The sequence below is a fragment of the Oncorhynchus nerka genome, linkage group LG7, assembly GCF_034236695.1.
Source record: "Oncorhynchus nerka isolate Pitt River linkage group LG7, Oner_Uvic_2.0, whole genome shotgun sequence".
NCBI classification, from domain to species: Eukaryota; Metazoa; Chordata; class Actinopteri; order Salmoniformes; family Salmonidae; genus Oncorhynchus; species Oncorhynchus nerka.
In genome coordinates, this window is record NC_088402.1 from 4,637,999 (window position 1) to 4,657,926 (window position 19,928).

Genomic DNA, 19,928 nt, shown 5'->3' on the forward strand with positions numbered 1-19,928 from the left:
GGGGATGGAGGTAGATGACTAGAGGAGATAGGTATGAGGTGATGGAGGTAGAGGACTAGAGGAGATGGGTATGAGGGGATGGAGGTAGATGACTAGAGGAGATAGGTATGAGGTGATGGAGGTAGAGGACTAGAGGAGATGGGTATGAGGTGATGGAGGTCGAGGAGATGGGTATGAGGTGATGGAGGTAGAGGAGACGGGTATGAGGTGATGGAGGTAGATGACTAGAGGAGATGGGTATGAGGTGATGGAGGTAGAGGACTAGAGGAGATGGGTATGAGGTGATGGAGGTAGAGGACTAGAGGAGATGGGTATGAGGAGATGGAGGTAGATGACTAGAGGAGATGGGTATGAGATGATGGAGGTAGAGGACTAGAGGAGATGGGTATGAGGTGATGGAGGTATAGGACTAGAGGAGATGGGTATGAGGAGATGGAGGTAGATGACTAGAGGAGACGGGTTTGAGGTGATGGAGGTAGATGACTAGAGGAGATGGGTATGAGGTGATGGAGGTAGAGGACTAGAGGAGATGGGTATGAGGAGATGGAGGTAGATGACTAGAGGAGATGGGTATAACATGATGGAGGTAGAGGACCAGAGGAGATGGGTATGTGGTGATGGAGGTAGAGGACTAGAGGAGATGGGTATGAGGTGATGGAGGTCGAGGAGATGGGTATGAGGTGATGGAGGTAGAGGACTAGAGGAGATGGGTATGAGGTGATGGAGGTAGAGGACTAGAGGAGATGGGTATGTGATGGGAGGTAGAAGACTAGAGGAGATGGGTATGAGGGGATGGAGGTAGATGACTAGAGGAGATAGGTATGAGGTGATGGAGGTAGAGGACTAGAGGAGATGGGTATGAGGTGATGGAGGTCGAGGAGATGGGTATGAGGTGATGGAGGTAGAGGAGACGGGTATGAGGTGATGGAGGTAGATGACTAGAGGAGATAGGTATGAGGTGATGGAGGTAGAGCACAAGAGGAGATGGGTATGAGGTGATGGAGGTAGAGGACTAGAGGAGATGGGTATGAGGTGATGGAGGTAGAGGACTAGAGGAGATGGGTATATGAGGTGATGGAGGTAGAGGACTAGAGGAGATGGGTATATGAGGTGATGGAGGTAGAGGACTAGAGGAGATGGGTATGAGGTGATGGAGGTAGAGGACTAGAGGAGATGGGTATGAGGTGATGGAGGTAGAAAAGAGGAATAGGGGGAGGGACTTGTTGAGGTTAAGTTAAAGGAGAAAGTAACTGCACAGCAGATAATAGGAAAAGGTGAAAGAAGAAGACGATAGTGGGAGGAAGAGGTGAAAGAGGAAGACGAGGGTGGGAGGAAGAAGTGAAAGAGGAAGACGAGGGTGGGAGGAAGAGGTGAAAGAGGAAGACGAGGGTGGGAGGAAGAGGTGAAAGAGGAATACGAGGGTGGGAGGAAGAGGTGAAAGAGGAAGACGAGGGTGGGAGGAAGAGGTGAAAGAGGAAGACGAGGGTGGGAGGAAGAGGTGAAAGAGGAAGACGAGGGTGGGAGAAAGATGTGAAAGAGGAAGACGAGGGTGGGAGGAAGAGGTAAATACATAGAACAAAAGTGCAGAGAGCCTCTCCCCTCCCCTTCACTGCCTACCTCAGTCTTCTCCTGCTGAAGGTGTTAGAAAATGTACATCAAGACTCAGTGGACTGAAGATAATGAAGACTGGCACCCTATCCCCTATGTAGTGTAATACCTTCAGACAACACAAGTCAAAAGTAGTGGACTTAATAGTGAATTGGGTACTATTTGGAACACAGTGTGCTCTCGCTGACTGCCACTGAGCCACGGAGAAAAGGGCAGGCCATGCAGTCACTGCTGTCGTCCATTACTCTCTCTGCATATTTACTCACTCGCTAAAACAACGGACACAAATCGCAGCTTATTCTCCTGATGCTGCACTACATTTGACCAGGGCCCGACAGAGCACTTAGTGCACGTAGGGAATAACGTGCTGTTCGGGACACACTTCAACACCTCCTGTATCTTTAAAACCTTGTCGCGACTTCCGCCCGAAGTCGGTCCCTCTCCTTGTTCGGGCGATCAACGTCACCGGTCTTCTAGCCATCGGCGATCAACGTCACCGGTCTTCAAGCCATCGGCGATCAACGTCACTGGTTTTCTAGCCATCGGCGATCAACGTCACCGGTTTTCTAGCCGTCGGCGATCAACGTCACCGGTCTTCTAGCCATCGGCGATCAACGTCACCGGTCTTCTAGCCATCGGCGATCAACGCCACCGGTCTTCTAGCCATCGGCGATCAACGTCATCGGTCTTCTAGCCTTCGGCGATCAACGTCACCGGTCTTCTAGCCATCGGCGATCCACTTTTCATTTTCCATTTGTTTTACACACCTGGTTTCAATTCCCCCAAATGACATGTTCATTATTTAACTCTCTGTTTTCCCACATGGTTGTTGTGCATGTTTATTCGTTGTGAAGTGGTCAGTACCTCTGTGAGCTGGTGTGTTTCCCAGTGGGAAACACATCTTTACTTTGAGTAAAGTTACACTCAGTTCTGTGTCCTGCGCCTGACTTCGTCAGACCCGCTACACACCGATTTCTTTACAATCCTTAAATCTCTTCCCTCTGTTTCGACACTCATGTATCCTTCCCTCTGTTTTAGACAATCATTTATCCCTCTCTCTGTCCCGTTCCACCACTGGGAACAGAGAGAGGAACCCGTTGTGTGACTTTGCAGAAAAACTGTTGTAGAAGAGAATTCGAAAGGTGTACATCAACAAGTGTACAACAAGTGGGAACTCGACTTCCACACGTATTGGTGTGGTAATAAGACTATCGTTAGCAGTTGATGTTATTGTTTAATAATACAGAAACCCAAAGCAAATCAGGGGGAGAACAATATGTTTATTCAAAGAGAACGTATCATAGTTGTTATGCTGGAAAGTAGATGGTAGATGTTTATTCTTCCCTGTCCTCAGTGATTCTCTCCACTGAACAAAGAGGCAGGATGTAGTTTATACCCAAGCCCAGCCTGTGGTTGACCAATTAGAATTATTTGCAATAAAATTGGGCAAATGGCAAAATACCAATTGTCCCGTTTCAGGCTCAATGTATAGACAATTTGGACCAATGAGAACTTGCCACATGTAGCTATGAGTCCCGGACTGAAACCACTCCAATGTCCCCGCTCCATGAATCATCAGTTCCCCTCCATGAATCATCAGTTCCCCTCCATGAATCATCAGTTCCCCTCCATGAATCATCAGTTCCCCTCCATGAATCATCAGTTCCCCCCCATGAATTACCAGTTCCCCCCCATGAATTACCAGTTCCCCTCCATGAATCATCAGTTCCCCTCCATGAATCATCAGTTCCCCTCCATGAATCATCAGTTCCCCTCCATGAATCATCAGTTCCCCTCCATGAATCATCAGTTCCCCTCCACGAATCACCAGTTCCCCCCCATGAATCATCAGTTCCCCTCCATGAATCATCAGTTCCCCCCCATGAATCATCAGTTCCCCTCCATGAATCATCAGTTCCCCTCCATGAATCACCAGTCCCCCCCATGAATCATCAGTTCCCCTCCATGAATCATCAGTTCCCCTCCATGAATCATCAGTTCCCCCCATTAATCACCAGTTCCCCTCCATGAATCATCAGTTCCCCTCCATGAATCGTCAGTTCCCCTCCATGAATCATCAGTTCCCTCCATGAATCATCAGTTCCCCCATGAATCATCAGTTCCCCCATGAATCACCAGTCCCCCTTGAATCATCAGTTCCCCTCCATGAATCATCAGTTCCCCTCCATGAATCATCAGTTCCCCCCCATGAATCATCAGTTCCCCATGAATCATCAGGTCCCCATGAATCATCAGGTCCCCATGAATCATCAGTTCTCTATGAATCACCAGTTCTCCCCATGAATCATCACTTCCCCATGAATCATCAGTTCCCCATGAATCATCAGGTCCCCATGAATCATCAGTTCCCCATGAATCATCAGGTCCCCATGAATCATCAGGTCCCCATGAATGATCAGTTCCCCATGAATCATCAGTTCCCCATGAATCATCAGGTCCCCATGAATCATCAGATCCCCATGAATCATCAGGTCCCCATGAATCATCAGTTCCCCATGAATCATCAGTTCCCCATGAATCATCAGGTCCCCATGAATTATCAGTTCCCCATGAATCATCAGTTCCCCTTGAATCATCAGGTCCCCATGAATCATCAGTTCCCCATGAATCATCAGGTCCCCATGAATCACCAGGTCCCCATGAATCATCAGGTCCCCATGAATCATCAGTTCCCCATTAATTATCAGTTCCCCATGAATCCCCAGTTCCCCCCCATGAATCATCAGTTCCCCATGAATCATCAGTTCCCCATGAATCATCAGTTCCCCATTACAGACAAACAACTATTTCCACTGACCGTTAATTCCCTCTTGACCTCTGCGTTGTGTATTTATCTTAGAATATTCTTACGTGTATAACAGCCAGGAGCACTACTTACACACTGATATCTTGTGATGATTGTCTTTACTGGGCATCATCTTGACTCCTCTGGACTTTAGCTCTGTCATCTTCTTCACTGTGGAGACCAGAGGATAATGTACAGTCAGGTTACCTGTTTAATCAGTACTGTAGAGACCAGAGGATAATGTACAGTCAGTACTGTAGAGACCAGAGGATAATGTACAGTCATGTTCCCTGTTTAATCAGGACTGTAGAGACCAGCGGATAATGTACAGTCAGTACTGTAGAGACCAGAGGATAATGTACAGTCAGTACCGTAGAGACCAGAGGATAATATACAGTCAGGTTACCTGTTTAATCAGGACTGTAGAGACCAGAGGATAATGTACAGTCAGTACTGTAGAGACCAGAGGATAATGTACAGTCAGTACTGTAGAGACCAGAGGATAATGTACAGTCAGTACTGTAGAGACCAGAGGATAATGTACAGTCATGTTCCCTGTTTAATCAGGACTGTAGAGACCAGAGGATAATGTACAGTCAGTACTGTAGAGACCAGAGGATAATGTACAGTCATGTTCCCTGTTTAATCAGGACTGTAGAGACCAGAGGATAATGTACAGTCAGTACTGTAGAGACCAGAGGATAATATACAGTCAGGTTACCTGTTTAATCAGGACTGTAGAGACCAGAGGATAATGTACAGTCAGTACTGTAGAGACCAGAGGATAATGTACAGTCAGTACTGTAGAGACCAGAGGATAATGTACAGTCATGTTCCCTGTTTAATCAGGACTGTAGAGACCAGATGATAATGTACAGTCAGTACTGTAGAGACCAGAGGATAATGTACAGTCATGTTCCCTGTTTAATCAGGACTGTAGAGACCAGAGGATAATGTACAGTCATGTTCCCTGTTTAATCAGTACTGTAGAGACCAGAGGATAATGTACAGTCAGTACTGTAGAGACCAGAGGATAATGTACAGTCAGGTTACCTGTTTAATCAGTACTGTAAGAGCACACACACACACACACACACACACACACACACACACACACACACACACACACACACACACACACACACACACACACACACACACACACACACACACACACACACAGCTGAGCAGGTTGGCTTTGGCATGATACTGTTTCAGTCTACAACACTGTCTGGGTCCTCTGTCATAAGATCCACTGAGAGATGGTTCTGTATTAGTTGTTAACACTGTCTGGTTCCTACGATCCCGTTGGGGAAACACAACAGGACGGAAATCATACTCTCACTTTATCTTGTGATTCTGTCCAGGGCGGTAACTCTGTACGTTTATAGCTTCACTCTCCTCTGCACACCAGCTACATTTTGCCTCCCCGACGTCCCTTGATTTCCTGCATGGATTCTGTAGGCAGCGTACGGCTTCCTCAGTAAACTAATATTTAATTTAAAAACATTGAATGTGATGTGAATGAATATAATATATCTACTTCTAGACTTTGTATGGGTGGTACATTGTGGTAAATTCAGAGTGGGCACAATGAACTGCTGATATCCAAATGAGATAGTGTTAGTATTTAATGGTTTATCAGGATCCACAGCAGCTGCAGCAGGCGTAGCAACTACTCTTTCTGGGGTTCAATGGTATGACATAGATGTGTACAGTCTTCACTGCAAGGGGGAAGTCATTTGAGGGATATTTAGATGGATTGTTTTATTAAAATATCTGACAAACACACTCATCATTCTCACAAACACAACTTGATTATTTCATATCTCAACAACAGCTAATAGTTCTTGTTGGGTAATAAACATGAGTATTTTCAGTCACTATTAAATGATCAAAGCCTTGTGCCTTTGTGCCAAACTACACTTCAATCTTAATGGCTCTGTCTTCGTCTGGCGTTAATTAAAGAGGCTCTAGTGTCAAACGAAAGTTAGTTTGCAATTTTTGTTGTGTAAAATCGGTTCGGCAGAGTCCTGTTTCAGAGGATGCATGGCTCTCAACCTTCACCTCTAAGACCAGTCTGATAGGAGTAGTTAAGACCAGTCTGATTGGAATATTAAGACCAGTCTGATAGGAGTAGTAAAGACCAGTTGATAGGAATATTAAGACCAGCCTGATAGGAATATTAAGACCAGTCTGATAGGAATATTAATATTAAAGACCAGTCTGATAGGAATATTAAGACCAGTCTGATAGGAGTAGTAAAGACCAGTCTGATAGGAATATTAAGACCAGTCTGATAGGAATATTAAGAACAGTCTGATAGGAATATTAATATTAAGACCAGTCTGATAGGAATATTAAGACCAGTTTGATAGGAATATTTAGACCAGTCTGATGGGAATATAAAGACCAGTCTGATATGAATATTAATATTACGACCAGTCTGATAGGAATATTTAGACCAGTCTGATATGAATATTAATATTACGACCAGTCTGATAGGAATATTTAGACCAGTCTGATGGGAATATAAAGACCAGTCTGATATGAATATTAAGACCAGTCTGATAGGAATATTTAAGACCAGTCTGATAGGAATTGTTAAGACCAGTCTGATAGGAATATAAAGACCAGTCTGATAGGAATATAAAGACCAGTCTGATAGGAATATTAAGACCAGTCTGATAGGAATTGTTAAGACCAGTCTGATAGGGATATTAAGACCATTCTGATAGGAATATTAAGACCAGTCTGATAGGAATTGTTAAGACCAGTCTGATAGGAATATTAAGACCAGTCTGATAGGAATATTTAGACCAGTCTGATAGGAATATTAAGACCAGTCTGATAGGAATATTAATATTACGACCAGTCTGATAGGAATATAAAGACCAGTCTGATAGGAATATTAAGACCAGTCTGATAGGAATATTAATATTTAGACCAGTCTGAAAGGAATATAAAGACCAGTCTGATAGGAATATTAATATTAAGACCAGTCTGATAGGAATATTAATATTAAGACCAGTCTGCTGGGAATATTAAGACCAGTCTGATAGGAATATTTAAGACCAGTCTGATAGGAATTGTTAAGACCAGTCTGATAGGAATATAAAGACCAGTCTGATAGGAATATAAAGACCAGTCTGATAGGAATATTAAAACCAGTCTGATAGGAATATTAAGACCAGTCTGATAGGAATATTAATATTAAGACCAGTCTGCTGGGAATATTAAGACCAGTCTGATAGGAATATTTAGACCAGTCTGAAAGGAATATAAAGACCAGTCTGATAGGAATATTTAGACCAGTCTGAAAGGAATATAAAGACCAGTCTGATAGGAATATTAATATTAAGACCAGTCTGATAGGAATATTAATATTAAGACCAGTCTGATAGGAATATTAATATTAAGACCAGTCTGATAGGAATATTAATATTAAGACCAGTCTGAAAGGAATATAAAGACCAGTCTGATAGGAATATTAATATTTAGACCAGTCTGAAAGGAATATAAAGACCAGTCTGATAGGAATATTAATATTAAGACCAGTCTGATAGGAATATTAATATTTAGACCAGTCTGAAAGGAATATAAAGACCAGTCTGATAGGAATATTAATATTAAGACCAGTCTGATAGGAATATTAATATTAAGACCAGTCTGATAGGAATATTAATATTAAGACCAGTCTGATAGGAATATTAATATTTAGACCAGTCTGAAAGGAATATAAAGACCAGTCTGATAGGAATATTAATATTAAGACCAGTCTGCTGGGAATATTAAGACCAGTCTGATAGGAATATTAATATTAAGACCAGTCTGCTGGGAATATTAAGACCAGTCTGATAGGAATATTTAAGACCAGTCTGATAGGAATTGTTAAGACCAGTCTGATAGGAATATAAAGACCAGTCTGATAGGAATATAAAGACCAGTCTGATAGGAATATTAAAACCAGTCTGATAGGAATATTAAGACCAGTCTGATAGGAATATTAATATTAAGACCAGTCTGCTGGGAATATTAAGACCAGTCTGAAAGGAATATTTAGACCAGTCTGATAGGAATATTAATATTAAGTCCAGTCTGATAGGAATATTTAGACCAGTCTGAAAGGAATATTAATATTAAGACCAGTCTGTTAGGAATATTAAGACCAGTCTGATAGGAATATTAAGACCAGTCTGATAGGAATATTAAGAACAGTCTGATAGGAATATTAAGAACAGTCTGATAGGAATATTAATATTAAGACCAGTCTGATAGGAATATTAATATTAAGACCAGTCTGATAGGAATATTTAGACCAGTCTGATAGGAATATTAAGACCAGTCTGATAGGAATATTAATATTTAGACCAGTCTGAAAGGAATATTTAGACCAGTCTGATAGGAATATTAATATTAAGACCAGTCTGATAGGAATATTAAGACCCGTCTGATAGGAATATTAATATTAAGACCAGTCTGATAGGAATATTTAGACCAGTCTGATAGGAATATTAAGACCAGTCTGATAGGAATATTAATATTAAGACCAGTCTGTTAGGAATATTAAGACCAGTCTGATAGGAATATTAAGACCAGTCTGATAGGAATATTAAGACCAGTCTGATAGGAATATTAAGACCAGTCTGATAGGAATATTAAGACCAGTCTGATATGAATATTAATATTAAAACCAGTCTGATAGGAATATTTAGACCAGTCTGAAAGGAATATTTAGACCAGTCTGATAGGAATATTAATATTAAGACCAGTCTGATAGGAATATTAAGACCAGTCTGATAGGAATATTAAGACCAGTCTGATAGGAATATTAAGAACAGTCTGATAGGAATATTAAGACCAGTCTGATAGGAATATTAAGACCAGTCTGATAGGAATATTAAGACCAGTCTGATAGGAATATTAAGACCAGTCTGATAGGAATATTAAGACCAGTCTGATAGGAATATTAAGACCAGTCTGATAGGAATATTTAAGACCAGTCTGATATGAATATTAATATTAAGACCAGTCTGATAGGAATTGTTAAGACCAGTCTGATAGGGATATTAAGACCAGTCTGATAGGAATATTAAGACCAGTCTGATAGGGATATTAAGACCAGTCTGATAGGAATATTAATATTAAGACCAGTATGATAGGAATATTAATATTACGACCAGTCTGATAGGAATATTCATATTAAGACCAGTCTGATAGGAATATTAATATTAAAACCAGTCTGATAGGAATATTAAGACCAGCCAGATAGGAATATTAAGACCAGTCTGATATGAATATTAATATTAAAACCAGTCTGATAGGAATATTTAGACCAGTCTGAAAGGAATATTTAGACCAGTCTGATAGGAATATTAATATTAAGACCAGTCTGATAGGAATATTAAGACCAGCCAGATAGGAATATTAAGACCAGTCTGATAGGAATATTAAGACCAGCCAGATAGGAATATTTAGACCAGTCTGATAGGAATATTAATATTAAGACCAGTCTGATATGAATATTAATATTAAGACCAGTCTGATAGGAATATTCATATTAAGACCAGTCTGATAGGAATATTAAGACCAGCCAGATAGGAATATTTAGACCAGTCTGATAGGAATATTAATATTAAGACCAGTCTGATAGGAATATTAAGACCAGCCAGATAGGAATATTTAGACCAGTCTGATAGGAATATTAATATTAAGACCAGTCTGATAGGAATATTAAGACCAGCCAGATAGGAATATTTAGACCAGTCTGATAGGAATATTAATATTTAGACCAGTCTGATAGGAATATTAATATTAAGACCAGTCTGATATGAATATTAATATTAAGACCAGTCTGATAGGAATATTAAGACCAGTCTGATAGGAATATTAAGACCAGTCTGATAGGAATATTAAGACCAGTCTGATAGGAATATTAATATTTAGACCAGTCTGATAGGAATATTAATATTAAGACCAGTCTGATAGGAATATTAAGACCAGTCTGATAGGAATATTAATATTAAGACCAGTCTGATAGGAATATTAATATTAAGACCAGTCTGATAGGAATATTAAGACCAGTCTGATAGGAATATTAAGACCAGTCTGATAGGAATATTAATATTTAGACCAGTCTGATAGGAATATTAAGACCAGTCTGATAGGAATATTAATATTAAGACCAGTCTGATAGGGATATTGAATACCAATCAAAACTGTTTTTTCATCAGTAACATAGTTGGTTATGGTATGAATTGTGACAGAAGAAACTCAGCCTATCCAGCCATCGCACATTGACCATATGAACATGGGACAAGGGTAGACTATTGTGCTTCTGGTGCCTGTATACTTTGTATTTCAGAAACATTAAAACATAATATATTTTTTTTACTATTGATACACAATACCATAATTTGCAAATGAATAAATTAAAAATCCTACAATGTGATTCTCTGGATTTGTTTTCCTCAATTTGTCTGTCATAATTGAAGTGTACCTATGATGAAAATTACAGGCCTCTCTCATCTTTTTAAGTGGGGGAACTTGCACAATTGGTGGCTGACTAAATACTTTTTTTCCCCACTGTAACTCTGGCATTATGATGTAGATTGCTGAGTATTTCTTTAGATAATCCATTTTAGTAACGTAAAAGAAAATATGGAAAAGGTCTAGGGGAATACGTTCCGCAGTCACTAGGGGGCAGTATAACGGTGGACATTCTCCCTTTCTCTTTGTAGTGGATCTTTGTCCAGCTACTGTGAAAAAGTCTGGATCTTCGTTGTTTTAACTATGGGGATAAATGATGGTGCTTGTAAGTGTGACATATCCTTTTTAAAATAAGTTGCTGTTTCAGTTTGTTTAGAATTTGATATATATATATATTTATTTGTTCTCTTTTTAAGCCTTTATCAATAATTATAATATTGCTTATTGACAATGTGTGGCATGTCTATGCCCCGCCATAATGTAATTTACAGTAGACCTAGACCCTATATCAGTGTGAATGCTATTGAAGATATCCAATTACTTAGAACAATGTGGACTGCAAATGGATTCAACATAATGTGTTTAGCAAATATATATGGCTACATTTTTGTCAATTAGTTTCTGTAAGTCATTTATTAACAAACTATAACAGACTAACATTTGAAATGGAGTCCATTCCAAGACATAAAAGACTGTGAACACCATGGAGCATGTTCTGATTGGCTTCGACACACCCACATTCAAGCCCAGCCCCTTTCGCGCCAACGGCAACAAGGGCACCGATAATTGTAACAGTGAAAATAGCAACAATATTCCTGACACACCCTTGAACCTTTAGCACTAAGGCCTGTGCTGAGATTTACCAATAAGTTAGGTTTGTTAAAATAGAGATATGAAGGTGCATTGTGAGAAAAGGAGATGAGTGGATCGGAGAGAGAGAGACAGACATGTAGAGGGAGAGAGACAACAGAGAGAGAGACAGACATGTAGAGGGGGAGACAGACAGAGAGAGAGACAGACATGTAGAAGGAGAGAGACAGACATGTAGAGGGGGAGAGAGAGAGAGAGACAGACATGTAGAGGGAGAGAGACAACAGAGAGAGAGACAGACATGTAGAGGGGGAGAGAGACAGAGAGAGAGACAGACATGTAGAGGGGGAGAGAGACAGAGAGAGAGACAGACATGTAGAGGGAGAGAGACAACAGAGAGAGAGACAGACATGTAGAGGGGGAGAGAGACAACAGAGAGAGAGACAGACATGTAGAGGGGGAGAGAGACAACAGACAGAGAGACAGACATGTAGAGGGGGAGAGAGACAACAGAGAGAGAGACAGACATGTAGAGGGAGAGAGACAGACATGTAGAGGGGGTGAGAGACAACACAGAGAGAGACAGACATGTAGAGGGAGAGAGACAGACATGTAGAGGGAGAGAGACAGACATGTAGAGGGAGAGAGACAGACATATAGAGGGAGAGAGACAGACATGTTGAGAGGAAACTGAGAGAGAGACAGATATAAATGTGAGAGAGGAGTTGAGAGAAGATGAGGACACTATAAAATGTTACTCATTTGAAATGAGCTGTGTCCATCGAGGACCGTGTGAAAGGATAATATGTGAGGGGATGGTGAGAGGAGGCCATTCGTTAATCTAATTAAAGTCTTAGTCCTCCTCCTCTCTCTGATTTCACTAATGGATTATATTTAAGTGATAATGCCTGAGACAACCGTGTTCGTGGGATATATTGGGGTGTTGTCGGGGGCCGGCAAACAGTCCAATATGTCCTCCAAACCCCGGCTTCAAGGACATCATCACTTTTATACAACTGGTTATCAACATGATCAAACAATGACTGACATATTTTCATTAACAACGTTAATTTGATTATTTTGTTATTTATTCATTCATACTATTTCATCCTTCCACAAGATATAGTCCTGACAAAAATCTAGGGTTGCTACCCAAACCGGATTGGTCGTTCATTCTATCTATTCGGTTAACAGAGACCTTTTTTTAAATTTGATTTATTTCACCTTTATTTAACCAGGTAGGCTAGTTGAGAACACCTTTATTTAACCAGGTAGGCTAGTTGAGAACACCTTTATTTAACCAGGTAGGCTAGTTGAGAACACCTTTATTTAACCAGGTAGGGCCAGTTGAGAACACCTTTATTTAACCAGGTAGGGCCAGTTGAGAACACCTTTATTTAACCAAGGTAGGCTAGTTGAGAACACCTTTATTTAACCAGGTAGGCTAGTTGAGAACACCTTTATTTAACCAGGTAGGCCAGTTGAGAACACCTTTATTTAACCAGGTAGGCCAGTTGAGAACACCTTTATTTAACCAGGTAGGGCCAGTTGAGAACACCTTTATTTAACCAGGTAGGCTAGTTGAGAACACCTTTATTTAACCAGGTAGGCTAGTTGAGAACACCTTTATTTAACCAGGTAGGCTAGTTGAGAACACCTTTATTTAACCAGGTAGGCTAGTTGAGAACACCTTTATTTAACCAGGTAGGCTAGTTGAGAACACCTTTATTTAACCAGGTAGGCTAGTTGAGAACACCTTTATTTAACCAGGTAGGCTAGTTGAGAACACCTTTATTTAACCAGGTAGGGCTAGTTGAGAACACCTTTATTTAACCAGGTAGGCTAGTTGAGAACACCTTTATTTAACCAGGTAGGCTAGTTGAGAACACCTTTATTTAACCAGGTAGGCTAGTTGAGAACACCTTTATTTAACCAGGTAGGCTAGTTGAGAACACCTTTATTTAACCAGGTAGGCTAGTTGAGAACACCTTTATTTAACCAGGTAGGCTAGTTGAGAACACCTTTATTTAACCAGGTAGGCTAGTTGAGAACACCTTTATTTAACCAGGTAGGCTAGTTGAGAACACCTTTATTTAACCAAGGTAGGGCTAGTTGAGAACACCTTTATTTAACCAGGTAGGCTAGTTGAGAACACCTTTATTTAACCAGGTAGGCTAGTTGAGAACACCTTTATTTAACCAGGTAGGCTAGTTGAGAACACCTTTATTTAACCAGGTAGGCTAGTTGAGAACACCTTTATTTAACCAGGTAGGCCAGTTGAGAACACCTTTATTTAACCAGGTAGGCTAGTTGAGAACACCTTTATTTAACCAAGGTAGGCTAGTTGAGAACACCTTTATTTAACCAAGGTAGGGCCAGTTGAGAACAAGTTCTCATTTACAACTGCGACCTGGCCAAGATAAAGCAAAGCAGTTCGACACAACCAACGACACAGAGTGACACATGGGATAAACAAACATACAGTCATAATAGAAAAAAATCTATATACAGTGTGTGTAAATGAGGTAAGATAAGGGAGGTAAGGCAATAAATAGTCCATTGTGGCGAAGTAATTACAAATTAGCAATTAAACACCGGAGTGATAGATGTGCAGAAGATGACTGTGCAAGTAGAGATACTGGGTTGCGAAGGAGTAACAAATAAAAAAACAGTATGGGGATGATGTAGTTGGGTGGGCTATGTACAGATGGGCTATGTACAGGTGCAGTGATCTGTGAGCTGCTCTGACAGCTGGTGCTTACAGTTAGTGAGGGAGATATGAGTCACCAGCTTCCTTGTTTTTTTTGCAATGACCCAGTAGTTCAGTCTTTTTTGTTCTGTGTCTATGGAAGTTCCTTCTAAATATTCCATTGGCTGTCAACGTTCTAATCCCTTCCCATTGGCTGTCAACGTTCTAATCCCTTCCCATTGGCTGTCAATGTTCTAATCCCTTCCCATTCGCTGTCAACGTTCTAATCCCTTCCCATTGGCTGTCAACGTTCTAATCCCTTCCCATTGGCTGTCAACGTTCTAATCCCTTCCCATTGGCTGTCAACATTCTAATCCCTTCCCATTGGCTGTCAACGTTCTAATCCCTTGCTAGCTAGCCAACTACGGCTAACTTACAGTCACGTCAAACAGTGCAGCCAGAATAACAACGGCAGCTGCATTTGCATTTGTTCAAGCTGTTTTTCTAGTGACATTTATTTGGATACATCCATAAGAAGGAGCTAATGAGGAGTGATTTCACCTGGCAGAGATAATGTGTTCTCTCGTTAGGACAGAGGAGCTAGACAACACAGCTAACACAATCACAACAAACTGAAGCTGGAAAGACTGCAGACTAACTAACACCTGGTTTCATTTTAACTTTTCATTTTACCTTTGTGTATGTATCCATACAAATTATGCCAACTGATTCATGATTTTGACTGGCTGAGAAACGCTGCCTATCTGTCTCGTCCCGGCACGTTCATCATTATGGGACAGCTAGTGATCATATCTGAATATTGTAACAACGTTGGAAATGTCGGAGAGACAGACAGCAAGGTTTATAAAAATCTCCGCTGTTGAAAACTAAATGTTAGTCTTAAAGACATGTGAGATAATGTCTAGATGCTTTTTATAGTGGAGATCAAGTTTATAAATTGCCTGGCTGGGCTGAAGAGAGAGTGGAATGCACAGTCAGATGGAACAGAGTAAATAGGCATTTTAACTTCATAGACTTAGCCGGTGGCAACTTGTGGAATAGACACCGGCCGGAATGTTTAACCAATCAGCATTCAGGATTAGAACCACCCGCTGAATACATTTATCTAACACAGGACCTGTAATCCTATTTTCCACTCCTCTGTCTCCCTCTTCTTCTCTCTCTCTCTTCCTCTCTCTGTCTTCTCTTCTTCTCTCTGTCTCCCTCTTCCTCTCTCTGTCTCCCTCTTCTTCTCTCTCTGTCTCCCTCTTCCTCTCTCTGTCTCCCTCTTCCTCTCTCTGTCTCCCTTTTCCTCTCTCTGTCTCCCTCTTCTTCTCTCTCTGTCTCCCTCTTCCTCTCTCTGTCTCCCTCTTCTTCTCTCTCTCTCTCTCTCTTCCTCTCTCTGTCTCCCTCTTCTTCTCTCTCTGTCTCCCTCTTCTTCTCTCTCTGTCTGTCTCTCTCTCTCTCTGTCTCCCTCTCTCTGTCTTCCTCTCTCTGTCTTCCTCTCTCTCTGTGTCTCTCCGTCTTCCTCTCTCTCTGTGTCTCTCTCTCTGTGTCTCTCTCTCTGTGTCTCTCTCTCTGTCTCTTTCTCTCTGTGTCTCTTTCTCTCTGTGTCTCTCTCATCCTCTCTCTCTCTCTCTCTCTCTCTCTCTCTCTCTCTCTCGCACACACTTCCACTCTCTCCCTCATCCCTTGTTTTGATCTGTGAGAAGATGGGAGGAAGAGTGGAGGTGAGATTAGATGAGATTGAGGTTTGTATATTGCATTTGGACACACTAATCCATTTTCCTGTTCATCTGTTTTCAGCCCTGAACTATGACCCTCTGAGTGATGAGCCTGGGGACGTGTGTGAATGTGTACATGTTCCTGCTTGTGTGTGTGTGTGTGTGTGTCTACATGTGTCCGTGTGCATCATACCTTGGTACTGGGCACTGAAGCCCCTCAGCTTGTGGTTTCCATCAGAGGTAAAGTGTAGTCGTAGCCAGTTCTTACTGCTGAGGACGGGAGATGGCAGATTAGGACCAGTGAACCTGAAGAGAGGAGAGGAGAGACAGTTTAATGTACAGTTACACCAAGAGGAGAGGAGAGGAGAGTAGAGTAGAGTAGAGTAGAGTAGAGTAGAGTAGAGTAGAGTAGAGTAGAGTAGAGTAGAGTAGAGTAGAGTAGAGGAGAGGAGAGGAGAGGAGAGGAGAGGAGAGGAGAGGAGAGGCAATTTAATGTACAGTTACACAGAGAGGAGAGGAGAGGAGAGGAGAGGAGAGGAGAGGAGAGGAGAGGAGAGGAGAGGAGAGGGGAGGGGAGAGGAGAGGAGAGGGAGAGGAGAGGAGAGGGGAGGGAGAGGAGAGGAGAGAGGGAGGAGGGGAGAGGAGAGGGGAGGAGAGGGGAGGAGAGGAGAGGAGAGGAGAGGAGAGGAGAGGAGAGGAGAGGAGAGGAGAGAGGAGAGGGAGAGGAGAGGAGAGGAGAGGAGAGGAGAGGGAGAGGAGAGGAGAGTAGAGTAGAGTAGAGTAGAGTAGAGTAGAGTAGAGTAGAGGAGAGGAGAGGAGAGGAGAGGGAGGGAGGGGAGGGGAGGGGAGGGGGGGGAGGGGAGGAGGAGGAGAGGAGAGGAGAGGAGAGGAGAGGAGAGGAGAGGAGAGGAGAGGAGAGGAGAGGAGAGGGGAGGGGAGGGGAGGGGAGGGGAGGGGAGGGGAGGGGGAGGGGAGGAGAGGAGAGGAGAGGAGAGGAGAGGAGAGGAGAGGAGAGGAGAGGAGAGGAGAGGAGAGGAGAGGAGAGGAGAGGAGAGGAGAGGAGAGGAGAGGAAAAATAGTTTGAGTTCAAACAAAATGTTCAATGTACAGTTACACACGTTAAGTGTTTCAGCCTCAGAACTACAAACATTTCAAAGGGCAGCTAGAAAACAACCACAGTTATTCCAACTATAAACTTAGATGATTCATACCAGGAAGAACTCCATTAATATTTCTCCAAGAACCAAACCATAACACAACAATTGCAACTGTGAAACCTCTAAAAGCCCTTCAAAATATGCTAGTTCTGAATGGCAATATCTGGTATTAATTCCACACTGAATCATTCTAGTTCTGAATGGCAATATCTGGTATTAATTCCACACTGAATCATTCTAGATCTGAATGAATCAATATCTGGTATTAATTCCACACTGAATCATTCTAGTTCTGAATGGCAATATCTGGTATTAATTCCACACTGAATCATTCTAGATCTGAATGAATCAATATCTGGTATTAATTCCACACTGAATCATTCTAGTTCTGAATGAATCAATATCTGGTATTAATTCCACACTGAATCATTCTAGTTCTGAATGAATCAATATCTGGTATTAATTCCACACTGAATCATTCTAGTTCTGAATGGCAATATCTGGTATTAATTCCACACTGAATCATTCTAGATCTGAATGAATCAATATCTGGTATTAATTCCACACTGAATCATTCTAGTTCTGAATGAATCAATATCTGGTATTAATTCCACACTGAATCATTCTAGTTCTGAATGGAATCAATATCTGGTATTAATTCCACACTGAATCATTCTAGTTCTGAATGAATCAATATCTGGTATTAATTCCACACTGAATCATTCTAGTTCTGAATGAATCAATATCTGGTATTAATTCCACACTGAATCATGCTAGTTCTGAATGGCAATATCTGGTATTAATTCCACACTGAATCAAGCTAGTTCTGAATGGCAATATCTGGTATTAATTCCACACTGAATCATGCTAGTTCTGAATGGCAATATCTGGTATTAATTCCACACTGAATCATTCATAGCAGGAGCTGGATCACCAATAAAGACTATCAGTGAATCATAATATATAAAGACACTTTATCACCATGATATTCATCAAACACTGTTGACAATAGGAAACAACAGCACTATGAACACACTCGGTAGGGACTAGACTACAGTATATAGGATCTACTAAAGTACTGTAGCAATACTAATATATAGGATCTGGTAAAGTACTCTACTGCATATCTGGACACACACACACACACACACACACACACACACACACACACACACACACACACAACACACACACACACACACACACACACACACACACACATGCGCTCTCACACACATAAACACACAAAAACACAAACACTGAGGCATTCTGGGAATCCACCACCCAATAGTCATAAAAAGGAAGTAAACATTTAGATTAATGCCAGCACCAGTATCAACGCCATGGGATAAAGCTGTGTAGGGATAAAGCTCTGTTAGGATAAAGCTCTGTTAGGATAAAGCCCTGTTAGGATAAAGCTCTGTTAGGATAAAGCTCTGTTAGGATAAAGCTCTGTTAGGATAAAGCCCTGTTAGGATAAAGCTCTGTTAGGATAAAGCTGTGTAGGGATAAAGCTCTGTTAGGATAAAGCTCTGTTAGGATAAAGCTGTGTAGGGATAAAGCTCTGTTAGGATAAAGCCCTGTTAGGATAAAGCCCTGTTAGGATAAAGCCCTGTTAGGATAAAGCTCTGTTAGGATAAAGCCCTGTTAGGATAAAGCTCTGTTAGGATAAAGCTGTGTAGGGATAAAGCTCTGTTAGGATAAAGCTCTGTTAGGATAAAGCTCTGTTAGGATAAAGCTCTGTTAGGATAAAGCTCTGTTAGGATAAAGCTGTGTAGGGATAAAGCTCTGTTAGGATAAAGCCCTGTTAGGATAAAGCCCTGTTAGGATAAAGCTCTGTTAGGATAAAGCCCTGTTAGGATAAAGCCCTGTTAGGATAAAGCTCTGTTAGGATAAAGCTGTGTAGGGATAAAGCTCTGTTAGGATAAAGCCCTGTTAGGATAAAGCCCTGTTAGGATAAAGCTCTGTTAGGATAAAGCCCTGTTAGGATAAAGCCCTGTTAGGATAAAGCTCTGTTAGGATAAAGCTGTGTAGGGATAAAGCTCTGTTAGGATAAAGCTCTGTTAGGATAAAGCCCTGTTAGGATAAAGCTCTGTTAGGATAAAGCTCTGTTAGGATAAAGCTCTGTTAGGATAAAGCTGTGTTAGGATAAAGCTCTGTTAGGATAAAGCCCTGTTAGGATAAAGCTCTGTTAGGATAAAGCCCTGTTAGGATAAAGCCCTGTTAGGATAAAGCTCTGTTAGGATAAAGCTGTGTAGGGATAAAGCTCTGTTAGGATAAAGCTCTGTTAGGATAAAGCCCTGTTAGGATAAAGCTCTGTTAGGATAAAGCTCTGTTAGGATAAAGCTCTGTTAGGATAAAGCCCTGTTAGGATAAAGCTCTGTTAGGATAAAGCTGTGTAGGGATAAAGCTCTGTTAGGATAAAGCTCTGTTAGGATAAAGCTGTGTAGGGATAAAGCTCTGTTAGGATAAAGCCCTGTTAGGATAAAGCCCTGTTAGGATAAAGCCCTGTTAGGATAAAGCTCTGTTAGGATAAAGCCCTGTTAGGATAAAGCCCTGTTAGGATAAAGCTCTGTTAGGATAAAGCTGTGTAGGGATAAAGCTCTGTTAGGATAAAGCCCTGTTAGGATAAAGCCCTGTTAGGA

The 19,928-nt window shown here is 41.4% G+C and overlaps 1 protein-coding gene across 1 annotated transcript in view; it reads right to left on the reverse strand.

The window, feature by feature from the left end:
• csmd2 (CUB and Sushi multiple domains 2) overlaps positions 1–19,928 on the reverse strand; it is a 726,975-nt gene that overhangs the window by 274,586 nt on the left and 432,461 nt on the right. The window contains exons 8-9 of the mRNA XM_065020074.1: positions 16,320–16,432; positions 4,508–4,585 (exon numbers count right to left, since the gene is read on the reverse strand). Of these exons, the coding sequence (XP_064876146.1) occupies positions 4,508–4,585; positions 16,320–16,432 (191 nt within the window). The remainder of the gene's footprint in view (positions 1–4,507; positions 4,586–16,319; positions 16,433–19,928) is intronic.